Genomic DNA, 18,918 nt, shown 5'->3' with positions numbered 1-18,918 from the left:
AGGTATGTACAATTGTATTTTACAGGTTTGTACAATTGTATTTATATGCACTAAGTTCCTATTATGAAATCAACCCAATGATCTAGATTCTAGACAGCAATATAGCTCGCGCCATTAACGAATTGTTGTTATCCATTCGAGAAATAAAATTCTGCTGAGCAACTAAACTAAATTGAATTCAGCTGAGTCTATTTTATCTACATTTAGTCTTCTTGCTATTACATTTTCTTACAATTGCGACTGACCGACCGTGGTGCCAAATTCCTTAATAAATTTAATTTCCTTCTGTGTCACCCACTCATTTACGGTTTTCCTTGAATTGTGTGACTTCATAGCCATTTTAGGATTTTTAGGGGATCTATTGCATTTAAATATATACTTAGGTACTTTGAATTTTTACAAAAAATTTCAAAACTTAAAAAAACGTTTTTACTATGATTTCTTCCGTAATCCGAAATTTCCGAAATAGCGGATGCCTGCAACTTTGTTCGCCCTAAAACCTCCTTAATCCGGTCCTGTCTTAAACTCTTTGCGGATGTCTACAAACTATAAACTAAGTATTTCTAAGCCTAATTTCATCTTTCTATGTCAAGCGGATTTCGCGATTTCGTTATGAGTTTTTTGCTATACTTAGTTATTTATACTTATTTAGATAAAGATAATATTAATAATCAATCTGGTATAAGTATACACCAGAAAATAAAAAAAAAACTCAGCTTGATGGAAGGAAGTTGCGTTGACACCGTTAAGGGATCCTCATTTTATGGCGAAGCATAGCCAACGACGTCTATTATCGTGTTTTATATTCACACGGCGTCACGGAGCAGCTAATTATCACGCGTGCAGCATATAGATCACATAGTGGAAAATCAGAGGAATATTCTACGTGACAATACTAAGATAACAAGTGTATGGGTTTGCAAGATGTATCTTTCATTCGAACTGGAACATAGTAATAGGGATAATGACAGTTTTTTCCCCACTGCAAGAAAAGTTATGTTTTCCGCGCGTATCTTGTTTAAATCTTAATATGTAACTGCGAAATCTGGAAAACCGTCTGATGTACAAAAACGAAATTTGGCAGGAGGGTAGTTCCGCTAAGATTTTGTATCTGGATAGAATTTTGCGATAGCGCCGGATTAAGCATGTCTAAGGGTGGACGAAGTTGCGGGCGTCCGCTAGTTGTTTAAAAATTAAGAGGTATAAATAAAAGCAATTTTGTAGAAGTAACAGGTTATCTGCGATCATTATTTTCGAAGCTACAGGGATTTAAAGGGTCATATTTGTGGCACTGCAACGGATCACTAAAGACGCTCCATACTAAATGTAACGAAGGAATGACGTCAACGCTTGAAGACATCGTTAGATTTGTATGGGCGTTCAATGAACGAATGGTTGTAAAATGCAGAGTTATCTAGACGTCCGGCTATATTTCAGTAAACTATGCGCAATGAACTATGCGCAGTAAGACATTTTCGGGCGTGAGCAAACTGGGGTAAACATCTATAGCCACGCGTAACCATAGCAACACGTGGACGCCGATACAATCGCGCACGTAAGTTCTTTGACATCTATAATCCAGATTTTTTTGTTCATAATTATGCCTTTTTAGGTCAACTTTTTTGTCTGTTACACGCGTTAGATTTATTGCCATGTAAGCTTACTTCTTAAATGCTTCGTAAATCGAGCTTTACTGGTCATCGTATTATTGATTTGATCATTTTTGTATTCGTGTAGCTCGTTGAGACCTTTAGTTTACGGGGTAATTTAATAAAATACCCATAGTGTATATCTAAAATTGACTTGGAATATTAAACGAAAATCCTCCAATGATTCTAAACCTACATACAAGTACAATTCATGTAGGTTTCGAATACAAGTGACAATTTTATGATTCATCGGACATGAATGTCTGATTCTTCGATTTGTGACTATTAAGTGCAGGTAATGAATTTGAATTAAAAGTATTTTATCTCGCACTGTATACGGTTTTAATGTTAATGTTTTTCTTTAATAGAATTAAATATTGCATGCAACCGCAATCTGCCGACATTCTAGAGATGCTCCCTTTAAGGAGAAAACCTTGATTCGAAGAAATAAATTTACAAGTATGGTTATTATGAAGTTTTATATGGTAATAAAAAGAACAAGTTTTCCTCTAGTTGGGTTAGTAGTTATTTCTAACTAAAGAGAAAGTTTTAATTACTATCATGTTGATGTACCTATTCGAAATCATCCGGTAGATTAAGGTAAATCTTGTAAAAATCCAGACCATTTTGGGACAAAATGTGTATGACAATTGCTATCCCAAATATTCCAAAAAAGGCTTCGTCATAACTGTTACCAGCAATATTACTTTGGGACTCAAGCACTAAGTTCGTTAACCATAATTTCAGTAGGTACTCCAAATTCTTCATTTCTTATAAGCATGATTAAGATATGGAACTCTCTCTTCCGAAGTCGTATGTTTCTTACAACCTGAGCATCTTTAAGACAAACGTGGATAGGCGTCTTTTAGGCAAATGCGTTATGTTGTAGGCCACGTCTACGCTTACCATCTGCTAAAACGTGAGCCTATTTCATATTTTCGTTTCATATTATTCTTAATCAGTTAATGTTGCTTTTGATATTATAATAACAGGGCAGTTTCTAAACTGAACCTGGCATAGATGTGGTTATATCGGTGTCAGCCGAGTGAAATCTGAGTGGGTCAGATTATAGCAACTGCAAACTCCCGTTTACAGACATTTCCTCACAATTTTGACGTTCTTTAGCATTTTATTCGAAAATTTCATAACATTTATTGATAGTTTACAATAATGACTAATTCAACAATTTCCTGTTTCATGCATCGTGTAACTTCAGAGTCTTTCGTCGTCTTATCGTGGACATCCATACGTCTGCTATTAATGCACTGTTACGTCATCACTCAAATGACATTTTAATTGGTAAATACATACCACGTAATTGGCGCAATCTTTGCGTATTAGTATGCAAACGTGACACACTTTTGACGACATTGATGACTGAATTATTGTGGTGTTTAATAGATTAATTCACCCTATCATTCCAGGTCTTTGTAGTTTGACATCGAGATGTTATTAGAGGTAGAAGTTTTTATAAGAGGTCAATGTATTTTGTATAACAAATATTTAAATCATAATTTATACATCTGAACAGTGGCGGAATTTTTACAGCCCCTAATGAACTCTGAAATTCGATAGGTATCCTAGTTCGCAATCAATATAAAAATTACCTTAGATTGTGTCAGTACAAATGCAAGTTTTAATATTTTAGTAGGATTGTACAGGACGTACAGAACTAAAATATTAGTAAAATTATCGTTATGTTTTCTTTATTTTTGTAGGAGAGAAAGATTTTTGGGTCAAATTTGCCGCCGCCTAAAATATGCCGCCCTAGGCTCTGCATCTGCTGCTCTGCAACTGCATCTGAACTATTCCAAATGTGTCTATTATTTATGCACTGATTGTTTTGAGATGTACAGAAACATCTTCCATTCGTATTACATTACTTTTTAAAGTCCATATTGCCAAGAGTATTACCATAATGGTTTTGTTTGAATTTGAGAATTTATAACTTTCCTTGTCGTCATGGATATAAATTCTTGAATTCTAATTTGTGTGAGTTTAATAATTTCAAAACAGTCTAAAATCGTAACAAAATAACAATCCCAGAAGTATAATATGAAGAAGATCGTTGTTACGTCATTACCCACAAGACGCTTCATTGTTATCGTCTCCGATGCTCATCGTGTACAGGCATGACACAGTTTACGCCGCCCATATGGTGTCAATTTAGAGCTTACAATTTACGAATCAATGGCTCTTTTATAACCTTTTTTCGGATACAAGCGCATGAGAGTTGAGTGCACTTTTTAACAAAATATTTTGAGAACTTTTTAGTCCCATCGGATTAATAATGTATACTACGCCCATAGCTAGAATTGAATGTTGAGTTTTAGTTCATAATTTTTTCTTGCTATCTCTAATAGGACAGAAGGTTTTTTTTTTTCATTTGCAGGCTGATATTGATAAATGGTTCTTTTGGTTGGTGTGAATCTTGATTTCTAGTCCTGTTTTACTACTTGCACGTTTCTATTAGTGTATCACATCACTCAAGATAATGTCACAACGATGAAAATCTCTTAGTGGTAATATACGTAAAATACGAGTATATAGTTAATAGATTGCTTACTATCATTTATCAATATTATACAGTTAAATTGAGGCTCATGCGCGTATTTCGTTCGGATAAACTAGTAACATTTCTCTCCTCATTGATCAATTGGATCATACTGCGTACCTAAGTATTTTTTTCAACTAATTTTTAGGTTACATACAATTAAATAAAAAAAAAAAAAAAAAATTAATTTGAATGTTTTAACAATTTTTTTTACGAACCAGGTAGTTACTCGTACATTCATTTTTAATAGGTGGTCTAAGTGTTTTCCATTTAGAAGGTTGTAGAGAGTTGATAAGTATAATGATGTGAAACAACACAATCTAGATTAGGTAAATGAGAAGCCCTACTAGGCAATGTTTTGATTGGACAAGGCCTCTCGTTTGTATTAAACGCATTAAATACTTAACCGGTTTAATCTCTGGATTTGTAAGGATTATCCTTGTCAATTTAGAAACGTACACCTTAACGTGCGTTTTATTCAAATGAAAGTAACACTTTTATTTTTTAGTATTTTATAAGCAGTGAATAATTGATTTATTTTTCTGTTCTCAGAAAATAACAGATCCAAGTCACCTAGATCCGATCGGTAATTCTTTACGTCCATTTTACTCAGATACCAGAGCATCCTCAAGTGAAGACTACGAACTTAATAATAATATCTAATTGTTACATAAGAATTTCGCAAACAGTATCATACTAGCTGATGCCGCGCGGTTTCACCCGCGTGGTTCCCGTTCCCGTAGGAATACGGGGCTAATATATAGACTATAGCCTTCCTCGATAAATGGGCTATCTAACACTGAAAGAATTTTTCAAATCGGACCAGTAGTTCCTGAGATTAGCGCGTTCAATCAAACAAACAAACAAAGAAACTCTTCCGCTTTATAATATTAATATAGATATAGATTATTGTTTTCCAAACGCCCGTGAACCAGTTTGGGAAAAACTAAAACTCAATGAATGCCACTTGTCTAATAAAATTAAACGCAATCAACTCTAATTTCATCTTAAGACGTCTGTCTATAGCAATAGGAGAATATCCCCAATTTCTGTAATAACAAGGACATTGTAATTCCGATTACAAGGACAAGAATACTGTAATTCCGATTAGATCAGATTGAGCAGCATGTACAAGACGAGTCAAGCATTTAACATTTATTTTTGATCAAGACGTTGCCACTGGCACATGGAATCGGTTCATTCGATAAAACAAAAACAACCAAGAGAATGGATACAAGCGGCCTTATCGCTACGAAGCGATCATTTCGATGTTCCAGACAAGTTCAGACAACCTTGCAAAGAAGAACATGTAACACTTTAATAAATAAATGTTCAGATATTGTAGAGAACACATCGTTTTAAGCTAAGGAAAATTATATTTATTCTACAAATTATTGAATATCATCGACTGATAGAAAGCAATGATGATGTCTTAGTTGTAACACGCTCGCCCAAAAGATGTCTGTTCATTATTGCTTTGGACTTTGAAGGGTAGGATTTTTAGGACACAATTTAGAACTTTTGGATCAATTATTGAGTCTAAAGGGTAGGTCAAATTGATACTGGAACATCACTATGGTTCAAGTTATTTTTTAATGTAGCCTGCAACGTACTGATGCTAATCGTTAAACTAATGAGCGGTCGTCTAATTCTTATTAGCGATTCATCTTTGGGAGTATAGCCAATCATTCTTTTAGATATTTAAACGGGTCTTTTGTTTTAACTGTAACTTTTATTCTTTTTCAGATTAGTTGACTATAGAGTATGGATTGAATTATTATTAGACTAAAACGATTTACTATATCCAAAAATGGTTTAGATTTAAATCAAGACAAAGTTTTGTTCTTCAGCGTTATGAGCTGAAATTTGCTTTGAATAGTAGACATAGATTTTTAGGATGTACGTGATCTGTTACTTCTGGTTAAAAATAGTCAAGATAAGACAGTAATATAAGAATTCTGTGGTTGGTTTTCTACCGACATCCAAACAAATCACTTTAATGACTAGTAGGTAGTTCTTGTGGTAGTTATTAGTTAACGGGTGTATAGTTACGTATAGAAACTAGCCACGGGAGATTTTTGTCACCAGATCGAATATGAGCAAAATATAACAAATTGATATAATGACTAGAACTAAATATCGAATCACTTCGTGATTTGAATATCGAATCATTTCGTGATTTTGACCTATTAGGGGCTACTTTTTCTTCTCTCTGGTTTTATGGCTCTACGCGTCGAGCGATTGAGCTATTAGACACTAATGTAGAAGTAGTTGCAGATATCTTTCTTCCGAGAAATTTTAAGTCGCACCCAGAGATGGGATGTTAGTGATGCAACATTCCCATGCTTCGGAGAGCACGTTATGCTGTCGCTTCCGGTCATAATAACATCTGATTGTATTATGACGTTACAATTTGCTTATGTAAGAATGTAGTTCCATTTTCAAAAAAAAAGTTTTATTGGTTACAGATACTGAACATACTTTGAATCATTTATCTTTTGTCTACTTATTAACAGACTTCAACAGATTTCAATTAAAGGTTCACAGTTATTCTGTGCTTAGATAAGCGCTTAAGTAGCTCAAGTACACTTAAGTACCTACGTACCACGACGAATACTTTGATTTGGTATGTTCAGAAGCGTCGTGTATATAATTAGAGTGACCCTGAGACGTCACATTGCCTCCAAATACCCTTGCTTATCTTAATACAGCTTAAACATTACATAAATTGTTTATGTTATTTATCATTTTATCAGCATTATTATGAACTAGATAATAAAAAGGTATTAAATAATATATCTCTAAATACACTACCGAACCTACATTTTACGCGACTGTACCTTTGCCTACAAAAATAAAAAAAAATCATAACCTAAATTAAGTCAAATAATTAAATTTTGTCTATGCGCGTTTGATAAAGTTAAAAGAAAAACGATGGGTCACATTAAGTTAACTTTCACACTAACATACTTTATAATAATAGCATGTTTAGCTCGAGAAAGTGACAAGTAAACGAGACACTAAGTAAAATTTTCGTTACACTGTGTATTTCGACGACTCACTACAACACTATTATGAATAGACACACAAAATAAATCCGATCAACAGCAGTTTGAACGCAAACACACCATTTTAACACACAAAAAGTTCGTTTATTTCGTATTACAAAAAGTTCGATATAAAACTGGCCAACGGGACACGTCCGTAGCCGTCCGCGGCAAACAAACTTGCTATCCGGTCGCATAATATGTCTGTCTTGCATTTCTTTCTATAGCGCGATTAATTCAAAGACCCTCTGTGAAGCAGTTAATACTAAGACCGCTATAACCTATCACGAAAGTCGCATTATACTACGAGGAAACTTAACCCGCGTCGAAAGAAGGACGGCGTATATATTTGATTGTACAAATGCTATACGTGTGAAAGAGATGCGTATAGTTTTGAAGACAGGTACACGATAAATGTATACAAAAAATAATCCGTCACGTGTGAAGATTTAACGTTGAATGATTATTCAAAATTTCAAATTTATAACAAGATAAAAAGGGTTGTATTAGTAGTAAAATATGTACTTTTCGTTGATATAAATACCTATAATTTTAAATTTATGTGTAATTTATACAACGGTGCTTCATAAGTAAGATCGAATTTAGGAATAATGTCGGTAAAATAAACTAAAACATACTTAATATCACTAAAAAAATAGTTATTTTAGATTAGAATTAAAAATGGTACCTATTGGTTTGACTTGGTATTAGTTAAGCAATATGTTAAAAATGTACCTAAAAGAAAATAAAACAAAATTCATTCAAAGATCAAAATATGATGATGATGATATTTCAAAAATCATCTCTATCAATAGATACAGCTTGGTGTTTTTATCTCATGTGATGCATAATAGAAGAATGCAGAACGAAAAGCGCGTTGCCTAATAATAATGTGTGATTTTCGTTCTGTACTAAAAACTAATAAATTACCAATCAAATCTGCAGGCAAACGCCAAACAAATTGAAACATTACATTCGAAACAAAAAGGAAATTGTCATGTTACGTAAATTCAAAAACTCTTACCGAATATCAATCAACGGTTTCCGCTCACTCAAAATGTTAGCGTTTGTCCAAACGCTATTGTTGTTCACATATTTCTCTCGCTTCAGTTTCACTTTCTCTGACACTTTCGGCTTCAAAGATGGCGGAAGAATTGACTCTGCAGTGGTTGCCGGTGCGACGGGTGCTTGGACTTTTTTAACGATTTTCAAAACCTTGACAACATTGGGGATATCTTGTTTGGACTTCTCAATAGGTTTTGGTCCTCCATCTGATGATGCAGGTTTGGCTCTGAGAGGTCTAGTAGGTTCTAATGGTTTCTCGGGTCGAAGATTGACTTGTCTGTCGCTATTCCGTCTTCTGATTCTTTGGTCGACTTGTGGTACTACAAGGAAATAAAGAAATCAACATTATTCCTAAATTAATATTGAGACTCAATATAGGTCATGTACCATAAGCCATCTGCATTCCAAAGGGTTACAAAGATTTTATTAATGCTTAGGTTGTGGGCTATGATCTTTGCCATTGCGTAATCGGTAGGGTAGTTACTTGCAAAAGCCTTTACTTACCCACAGGAGAGACCTTCCGCAATCCTAAATTGACACGAGCTATAAAGCTTTAATAGTTTGTTCATTTGATAACCTCCTATGCTTTGGTTTTTAAATAAAAGAGGTGATAATTTCCTGCTCGTGTCAATTTAGGATTGCGGAAGGTCTCTTCTGTAGCTTTATAAGCTTTACAGCTTTCATAGTTTGTTCATTTGATGACCTCCCATGCCTTGGCCGAGCCACAAATAAAAAAACCTTGCCTGTAAGAGGCACAATTACTTTTTTCATTGCAACATTAAAGTGTCTTTCAGATAGCATGGGTACGGTGATAGTCGCCTGTATAAGTTCATTATCGTAAATCGCGGCAAACTTTAAAGAGTGAAACGAACTGTCACCCGCACCATCCTACATGAAACGAACCTGTAGTATATTCAATGCAAGTTGAAGAAATTAATTCTTTTGTTTCTCACATAAGGGATGTTATTTTTTCTAATCGATCCATGCATTCATACAAAACACAACTTTACAATTTATTACCTGTTCTAGGTCGGTTTCTTGTGACAGGTTTGGTCTCCGCGCTGCCTATTTTGGTGGTTTCCTTGACTGTGCAGGGAGCGGCGGCTGGGACCGCCTTACTTCGAGAGCTGAAGGTTGTCTTGAAGAAGTTGGCCGTTAAACCTCTGCGGGTTACAGACGAGCTTTGCGGATTTCTAAGAAAGAAGCAAAATACAGTACTTAAATTTTAAGTTGGAAAAAACCAGCCGGATCCATTCAGTGGTTTTTGCGTACAGACAATGACTATTGTTTTTGATTGAGAATCCTTGCCTGTATTTATATAGGTCCTTTACTAGCGGATCCGGTCAAGCTTAGATTTGACTTATCTTGTAGATCTGTGCTTATGTACACTTCTTCCCTATACCTACACTACTGTACCCCTACACTACCCCTATCCCGTGACTCTTAAACCTTTATGTATTGGAAATAGAAAAGGGTTGTTTTTATGGTTTTCCCGGCAATTATTCTAATTTTTCTCGCCTTTTAAACCTTCCCTATACCTGCACGAACATTTCAAAACCAAGATGACATAAATCCGTTCAGCCGTTCTCGAGTTTTAGCGAGACTAACGAACGGCAATTCATTTTTATGTAGGTATATAGAATAGATAGATTAATCATAATTAGTTACAGCTTAAATGTATGTCTTATTTTATAAACCATGCGAATAATATGGCGGGAAAAAATTAGCACACAGGTTTCACTTTAGTTAAAAATAATAATTCAAAGTATTGCATTTTGCAACTTGTAACGCCATCTATGCGCAACAGCGCGAACTATATCAATAGTTGTGCACATCGTTAATAGGTGGCGCTAGTAGTACTATTTTAAACTTATCAGTTAAAGTAGGTATAGGTATATCGATCAACTTATTCCCCCATTGAAACCAATAATTAATCACTATTACTATCGGTACAAAAACATAACATATCAGTTATAATTCAATACAGCGTGTTTGTTTCATAGGAACTTAAACAACATTTTTTACTATCCATTAGGTACTATCAACTGGGTTATATGAGTATCTGGCTTCGCTTAGAAAATTATATATATATAATTTTCTAAGCGAAGCCAGATATATATAGCATAGAAAAATTAACCACCTACGCCACATAGTCGCATAAGTGATCCTACTCACTCTACTACATAAAAAAATAGATTTAGATTTAACTACAACTTACTGTAATTTGATATTGCTAGGCACCCCCGGCGCCTTCTGCTGCATAACCTCCTCGATCTACAAACAATACAAAATAAAATATATATTACATTTATGCTGAAATTCCTGTCTCATCTTATAAATAAATCTTAAGTATTTGCATTTTCCTTTGTAGTGTACCAGCAAAGATTTTGCCTAAACTAAATAAAAGTACTATGAACCTAAATATTATGACATTGGCTCAATCACTCAACACGCGCAGCCATAAAACCGAAAAAACGAAGAAGTACTTAAATAGGTTGCTAATTAGTAATTGCTATTCTAAAGGTAGTATAGAAATTAGTGGACTCCTTGGTTTGGTACCTACCATGTTTCTTCATAACTGTTCACTTAAATACTTAGATTAAGTACGATTAGCAAACAAGTGAAATGAGCATTTAATGTGACATGCTCGGTAAAAATTGCATGAATGTTACAATTTACCAACAACTCCTTATCATGTCATTATCTATTGATAACTTGTTTACTTAGTTTTTTGTTATAGCTACCTATTTAATAATTTATATATACCTAGGACACGCGGTCCAGTTAGGTAGGTCCAAATTCGAGATAGAGGTAAACCGACGAATCAATTGCGACAACTTCGGGACATCTTTGCGGCGAAATACGACGAACATTGATATAATAGACGAAAGTCTCTTCGAACAGTGTTGATGTACGAATCCGGGGTCCCTCGGCGTCTAGTATCTCTACGTGATAGATTCAGAAATGAGGAGATCCGCAGAACAACCAAAGTCACCGACATGGCTCAGCGAGTCGCCAAACTGAAGGGGCGAGGGACATGGTTCGAAGAGCCGATGTATCTGTGAACCCAAGGTGCTAGAACGTGGAATTGGTCGATTCCCGACTAAGTCGACCGATGGCATATCAACTGGACGCTCGCGTCTCAGGACCGTGGTGTTTGAAAGTCTTTACAATAGACCTATGTCCAGCAGTGGACGTCCTTCGGGATCCAAAGAAACATCCACATCTGATGAGTTGAGTTTTAACTTTTAAAGCTAACTGCCTGGTGGTCCAGTGGTTACCCTATAGGATTAAGAGACTTTGGGTTTGAGTCTTGAGTTGGACTAGTTAATACAGGATGATTTTTTAGATTTTGATTTACAAACGGACTTTATAATAAAAGAAAATTCCAATTAAATACATATAATTATGTATTTCCAAGCTAGTAGATAAAATAGATACTACGAGCTAGAGAGATCGTTACGCGGTATTTACCACGATAAAATTGTACTGCTTTGTCTTTCTCACTCTTGTCCACATTGTAATAAAATAAATAATTAATGCTAAATTTATTTAATTCTTAATAACTTTTCTCCACAAAATTAGCTTTAAATCGTAACTATACAAATATTCGATTTTTTTTATATATATCCTGACAAATTGTTCGACAGTTGTTAGATTTTTTTTTTAATTTATTTTACGGCCCTGCATACCAAAAATTATCAGATAATGATCTTAATAATGAAATTATCTATGGAAATTATCATTAATTGTTGTCTCAGAGGAATTGATATTTTGTCAAAATGTATCAACGACCAATCCATGTCTACGACAAGAACTAGTCTCCCCGTATCTATGATTTTTTATTTTAACCGATTTTAAAAAAAGGGGTACTCAATTCGCCGCAAAGTTTGGTTACCTTATAAATTCGTCGTTCAACCAATTTTTTTTTATTTGTGACAAACAAAAAATAAATTATTCCTACTTCCTATACTTCTTGAATGATCGCATAGAAAAATCGGCTTTGTATTTTGGTTTTGAAATTACATTAACTGACATAAGTCCATACATGTGCGTATTATAGTGGTGTTTATGATCAATATAACAGTCAGTGGGTTACTGAAAATATCAAACGACCACAAGGGAGCGAGCAGCAGCGTGGTGGGTCTGAGCTCCATATCTTCATATATGAAAGGTCTGACCTTGAAGTAGGGCATTAAAATAGACTAATGATGAATGTCAGAAATAGTTTGATCATCATCATCATCATCATCATTAACAACCTATATTCGGCTCATTGTTGAGCACAAGTCTCCTCTCAGAATGCGAGGAGTTAGGCCTTAGTCCACCACGCTGGCCAAATGCGGATTGGCAGACTTCACACGTATGACTAAGACCTAATCACTCTAATTCTGAGAGGAGACTCCTGCTCAACAATGAGCATGGATTGTTAATGAAGATAGTAACAATAAAAATAAAAACTGCGTTTCTTCCTATATGTTCCGTCCATAACGTGCAGAAATGTGTCACCAGGGCCGGCCCGTCCATACGGCGAACGGAGCGGTCGCTCCAGGCGCCAAATCCTAGAGGGCGCCTAAATGGTAAAGAAAAATATAAGAAATTTCTTTCCTTTCGATTGTCTTTATTTTGAGTGCGCGGGCACCATCACTTCGTCATTCGGTGTCCGGAAGTATGATTTTAGAAGTTATCGATATTCCTACCTACTTTTAAAATCCTAGTCGAACGTAAACGTTATTGCGCCTAAATTTTCAATTGGTCACTGCAGAGTATGGTCGAGATCTTCGCGTTCCATACTTACTTTGGACTCACAGTTGGCACATATAATTATTATTAGAAGCCTGGAGCAAACAGGAGAGGCGCCATAATCGGATCTCGCTCCATTCTAAAATTTAATTCGGGCCGGCGCTGTGTGTCACGAATAGATAACTCATTAAATTAGCTTTGAATCCGCCATATTGGAGTCAACACCCATTTCTCAGAAGCTAATATAAAAAATAAATAATACAATATTTATCTCAATTGTGTAAAACCTGACTCCCACAGATATGGAATGACAACAATATCTGCGACTTAAAAATTTACATACCGCGCGGTCTAAGTCAAAGACTGCCAAAATGGAGATATGGCAATTAAAATGCTTATTTTATTGACTCGTCGACAAAGTTGTATTTTGGTGTAAATGCGTTACTGCTGTTTTTGGTATACCGTATTTTTAGGAAGATAAGCAAGCCTTTTAAGACCTCTGTCTCAAGTTCTGTTCAAGAGGAAACCCCGATACATGTTATGTTTAGATGCAGAGCTGTATCTATTTTGACGGCCTCCGTGGTGCAGTGGTATGCGCGGTGGATATATAAGACGGAGGTCCTGGGTTCGAACCCCGGCAGATTGAGATTTTCTTAATTTGTCTAGGTCTGGCTGATGGGAGGCTTCGGCATTGGCTAGTTACCACCCTACCGGCTAAGACGTACCGCCAAGCGATTTAGCGTTCCGGTACGATGCTGTGTAAAAACCGAAAGGGGTGTGGATTTTCATCCTCCTCCTAACAAGTTAGCCCGCTTCCATCTTAGACTGCATCATCACTTACCATCAGGTGAGATTGTAGTCAAGGGTTAACTTGTAAAGAATAAAAAAAAAAAAGCTGTATCTATCTGAACAACACACTCCATGAGGCGTTCGGCCTGCTAAGCTTCTAGAGCGAACTCGGTTGGCTGGAGTGACTCCAGTGGGGACCAGCACCAAATGGACCTACGCACAACGGCCTATCCTTAGTGGCCAAGTGCGGACAAGGCCCAGGAAAGAAGAAGAAGAAGAAGACCTCTGTCTCAAATTAGATTAAAGATATTAACTATTAAGCATTCATAATTTACCTCATCCGACCGATTTATAATACAAATATTCTCTTACTCTACTCGACCGATTTTCGAAATTCTTTCATTATAAAGAAATTCATCTTTCACCGTGTTACATGAACTATAATTTATATTTTCTACGGCAACGGGAAATACTATAGTGTTTTTCAGATAGCATGGGTACGGTGACAGTTCGTTTCACTATTGAAAGTTTGCCGTGATTCACGATAATAGTACGTATTATGAACGTCATAAGGCAACTATCATCGTACCCATCTATCTGAATAACACTTTACGTCTGTGAGTCCCTACTAACAGCAATATCCAATATCTAGGACTATAGGCTAGTTGACACTTGCTATTAAAATGGTCTTAATTTGTTCATTTGTTTCACTAGATTGAAAAAAAATCATATTTTTTGATAGATAAAAATTTTAGTTTTCAAGTTATTTTTTAACCGACTTCCAAAAAGGAGGAATTTCTACGTTCGGCGGTATGTATGTTTTTTTAGCCAATACGAGCCAAAACGGCCATGATGGTGGATATTTTAACTGTTTCATGACGTCACGAACACTAAATTTTAGGCAAACGGAGTGTTTGACAAAAATAGTTCATAATTAATTTGACGTTTATTCCTTAATAGTGACTGTTGAGTGATAATATACATATTTTTTAAATCTTTTTTTTTATTCTTTACAAGTTAGCTCTTGACAATCTAACCTGATGGTAAGTGATGATGCAATCTAAGATGGAAGCGGGCTAACTTGTAAGGAGGAGGATGAAAATCCACACCCCTTCCGGTTTCTACATGACATCGTACCGGAACGCTAAATCACTTGGCGGTACGTCTTAGTCGGTAAGATGGTAAACTAGCCACGGCCTAAGCCTTCCACCAGACAGACCTGGACCAATTAAGAAAACCGGGGATCGAACCCAGGACCTCCGTCTTGTAAATCCACTGCGCATACCACTGCGTCACGGAGGCCGTCATAAGTGTAAGTTTTCTGTGTCGTCTTTAACTTTTATTGATTGATATCAATATTTTCGAAACTTTAATCCATGTACTATACGAAATTAATATTTGATACAAGTCAACTACCCTATTGGTTGAGACGAGGGTGATAACGACTATATATAGGTAAAATCGCATTGAAGCAGCCATCCAAATAAATTGGCCTAAGAATAAAACTGCTAAAAGCAAGTCGCCTGTGTTATACGCCGGGACAGCCCACCTACACCCTTATCGACCAGATTCTAAGCCGTTGAACCTTCCCTGTGATATCAAGCAATCCGCGCTGTCCACACCAAATGACATCAGATAAAATTTGCACAGCTTTGTCGGTAAGCCATGTTTGAAATAATATTATGTAGTTAAAAACGAAAACCGTGTGTTGATCTATACTAATATTATAAAGAGGTAAAGTTTGTAAGTTTGTAACAATTCTTTGAAATGGGGTAATCTTCGGAACTACTGGTCCGATTTTAAAAATTCTTTCACCAATAGAATGCTACGTTATCGGGGAGTGCTATAGGCTATATTTTATATTTCTATCATATATAACTACTGAGTTATCGTGGGTTTTCTCGTGTCATATAAAGACGAGAAAGGTTTGTTCCGTTTAAAATTACTTACTAATAAAAATTTTCTTCTGAACCTTTAGTAGTATAATTATGCGTTAAATTATAAAACAATGAGGATGAAGATTAGGTTTTAATATATTGATTTTTATGAGACATTCAGGTAAATAAGGTCAATATTAACTAATTAATACGTAAAAAAAAAAAGATTATCTGGATGTTTGCAAAATAAATAAGGTTTTAATTTCAAAATCTATTAAAAATCTTTTATTGTAATTAGATTAAAATTCATAAATTTTTAGCTTCCTTATATACGTGATATTTTTCAATAAATGAACTATAAACATAAACGCACAAATAGCAAAGATATTTGTAATTTTTGGAACGCCCATACAAATCTTCATTATGATTAAGGACGTCATTAATTCGAAACATTTTGTATGGGGCGTTTTTCAGGGATCCGTGGCAGTGCCGCAAATATGACCCTCTAAATCCCTGTAGCTCCGAAAATAATGATAGCAGATATCCTGTAAGTATGCTATTACTAAGGCAATTTTGTAAAAGTAAAAAAATTGCTTTAGTATTAGCATACTTTTAGTATATATACAATTTAGAAAACTGTCATCATCCCTATTACCGATATAGGAGTTTTTTTAACTGTCGTTTTTAATTTTGTTGCACCTGGCTAACCATATGATATTTTTACCGTTTAAACAAATAACATAACATTCCTACGGCACTATAAAAATAAATTTGATAATATCCTTTGATATAAAAGTCAATACAAGTTAAATGTAACATAACTGTAACTGTAAATAAAGACCTAAATTAAATGCTTGTTACTTATCATTTAATTCCCAAAGGCTTTTAAAGACTTTTAAACTTTACTTCTCATAATGATATCATGTTGTGATGCTGTACGAAAACAGAAGATTATTTACATTTGATAAGATGAGATAACCAGATCAAGGTCCCACTTTATCTTTTTTTTATTTAGCTGCCAGATAAAAGATATTCGGCAAAACGAAAAGACGTCGGTTAGGTCATTTTAGTTCTGTACATTATTGACGTACAAAAATTTTTGGATTATTGAGTATAAATTTTTTTCATAGATGGTTTGTGAAAAATAATTCATGTCGAGGTTTTAACAGTTATAACTAGCGAACACCTACGACTTTGTCTGCGTGTGAACTTCCAACGCCTATTTCACCTCCTTCTATTTATATTTTTTATATATTATAATAAATAGTCCACTAATCGTTTTAAGAAACTATAACTCATAATATGGACAATTAAAAAAACTTCAACTCGTTTTTAAACCTCTAGTGGTACAATTTTCAAAAATCTTGAATGCCATTATTCTCAGTCTTTTTCTGGTAGTACGCATACCCATTTTTACAAAAAATATAAGTTGAAATATGAAGGACTTACCATATCAACTTACAACCCCTGCCTCACCCCCTTCGGACAGACTCACAGACAAAAAATAAATAAAAAATATTTTTGGCTTCAGTATCGATTATAACTAGGAGTACATAATATAATGGTCTCAACTAAAATTTTCAAAATATTATCTTTTATCATAAGCGGAAAACCGTCTTTTATACACAAAATACTGACATGACAAGGAGCACATCCTAAAAAGTGCTGCCTTGTGTTATAAGATGTTATCCCTCGTGAGTTTACAATCACATCGGTAACCATCCCTTTCTGACCGGAACATATCATAGCAGAAATAATCATAACAGTAGTACTTCCCAGGATGACCTCTGCCACAAAAAGCTTTACTCCCATAAGAATATCACGAACATGCTAAAATATCTTAGAGCGATAAAACCACCGACACCATTTTACAGTGTCAGGTCAGGACACGTCTATATCTAGCTAGTCTATGACTCTATGTACCGTCCTTTTGAAAGTTTGTAGGGCAAGAGGCTTTGTCCCGCATTACGTGAAGCCTACCTGGGAACGCCGAGCGGCAACGACCTGCCACTTCGTACCAAGAGGACGCTTGACATATTACACCTCAGGAACAAAAGTTGTTGTGCAGTGTAATTTCATTATTATTAAACGAAGAATGTATTTACGAGAATTTTATTAATGAGCAGGCGTATATGTATTATTAAGTAGTGTCAGTGTATTTATGAAAACTGTAAAAACGCAAAATCTACTTACTGAGTTTTGATGGAATGACAAAGATGGATTCTGGATTTCTGGAATAAACTAACGAGTAGACAAAACACAGCACCTTACCTACAGTACTTACCTAATAGGCTTGCACTACTTACTTCGTAATTCAAGAAAAAGAAACACACAATATTTATTACCATAATGCGTTTATAAATATTATCTGTCTGTGAATGAAAGGCTGAGTGGCAAATAATATGTTAATTTCTCGAATTTATATGAATTAAATTGTATTCATTAACCTCGATTCAGTTCCAAAACTGCATTACGTGTCATGCTGATAAAAAAAACTATAAGTTTTTAAACATATAAGTAACTATAACATAGAAAACGAGCGTGTCTGTACATTAAATAATAAAACTGAGACGACAAAAAAGAAACACTGTATACAGAAACCAAATTTTTACCTGTCTGTTCACAATAAACTTCGAAATTGCTGAAAAGGTTATCATAAAGTGTTTACAGGTAGATTACATAGCTTAAAGCTTGTACATATGTTTTCTATGCTTAGAGTATCTACTATTTTCGCTCTTTTCATGGTTATCAAATGGTAAAACACAATAATATTCGAATTACAAGCAGACTCATAAAAATCTCGTTAAGATTTCTAAGCGACCTTCTATATCTCTACTAAATAGTATTGGACGTGTTTTAGGTCTTCGTTCCTGATTCGCACTGCGAAGTTATGGATGCCCTTCCAGCTTCCGTTACCACCTACAACATTTATATCTTCTATTCAAGAGTGTAATCTAGAGTCACCTTCTAGACAAGCGCGTTCTACCATAGGTATACTTCTGACGCTTACAGGGTATGATTGCAAAATCTGAAGAATTTTTGGTGGTATTTACTAATTAGAACCGATTCTTGACGTCCGATTGGATTGAATGTATACCTACTTGCGTGTCTCATCTATACTATCTATATTAACATTATAAAGAGGAAAGATTTGATTGTTTGTTTGCATTGAATAGGCTTCGAAACTGCTGAAC

At 35.0% G+C, this 18,918-nt stretch overlaps 2 protein-coding genes across 15 annotated transcripts in view; one reads left to right on the top strand and one right to left on the bottom strand.

The window, feature by feature from the left end:
* LOC112053158 (inositol oxygenase-like) overlaps positions 1-18,918 on the top strand; it is a 200,511-nt gene that overhangs the window by 48,272 nt on the left and 133,321 nt on the right. The window lies entirely within an intron of this gene.
* Positions 1-18,918, bottom strand: part of LOC112053155 (cytospin-A) — a 74,137-nt gene that overhangs the window by 36,642 nt on the left and 18,577 nt on the right. For 8 of the 14 annotated variants that reach the window (XM_052883296.1, XM_052883299.1, XM_052883301.1 and 5 more), the window contains exons 3-5: positions 10,534-10,589; positions 9,336-9,508; positions 8,275-8,635 (exon numbers count right to left, since the gene is read on the bottom strand). In XM_052883296.1, coding sequence (XP_052739256.1) covers positions 8,275-8,635; positions 9,336-9,508; positions 10,534-10,577 — 578 coding nt within the window. In that variant the 5' untranslated portion in view covers positions 10,578-10,589. Of the gene's footprint in view, positions 1-7,173; positions 7,475-8,274; positions 8,636-9,335; positions 9,509-10,533; positions 10,590-18,918 lie in introns of those variants that run through there. The other 6 variants (XM_052883303.1, XM_052883304.1, XM_052883305.1 and 3 more) reach the window with 5 other exon arrangements.

The sequence above is a fragment of the Bicyclus anynana genome, chromosome 8 (genome assembly GCF_947172395.1).
Source record: "Bicyclus anynana chromosome 8, ilBicAnyn1.1, whole genome shotgun sequence".
In the NCBI taxonomy this organism is placed as follows: Eukaryota; Metazoa; Arthropoda; class Insecta; order Lepidoptera; family Nymphalidae; genus Bicyclus; species Bicyclus anynana.
The sequence above is the reverse complement of the archived record's forward strand: the minus strand, read 5'-3'. Positions and strand labels throughout refer to the sequence as shown.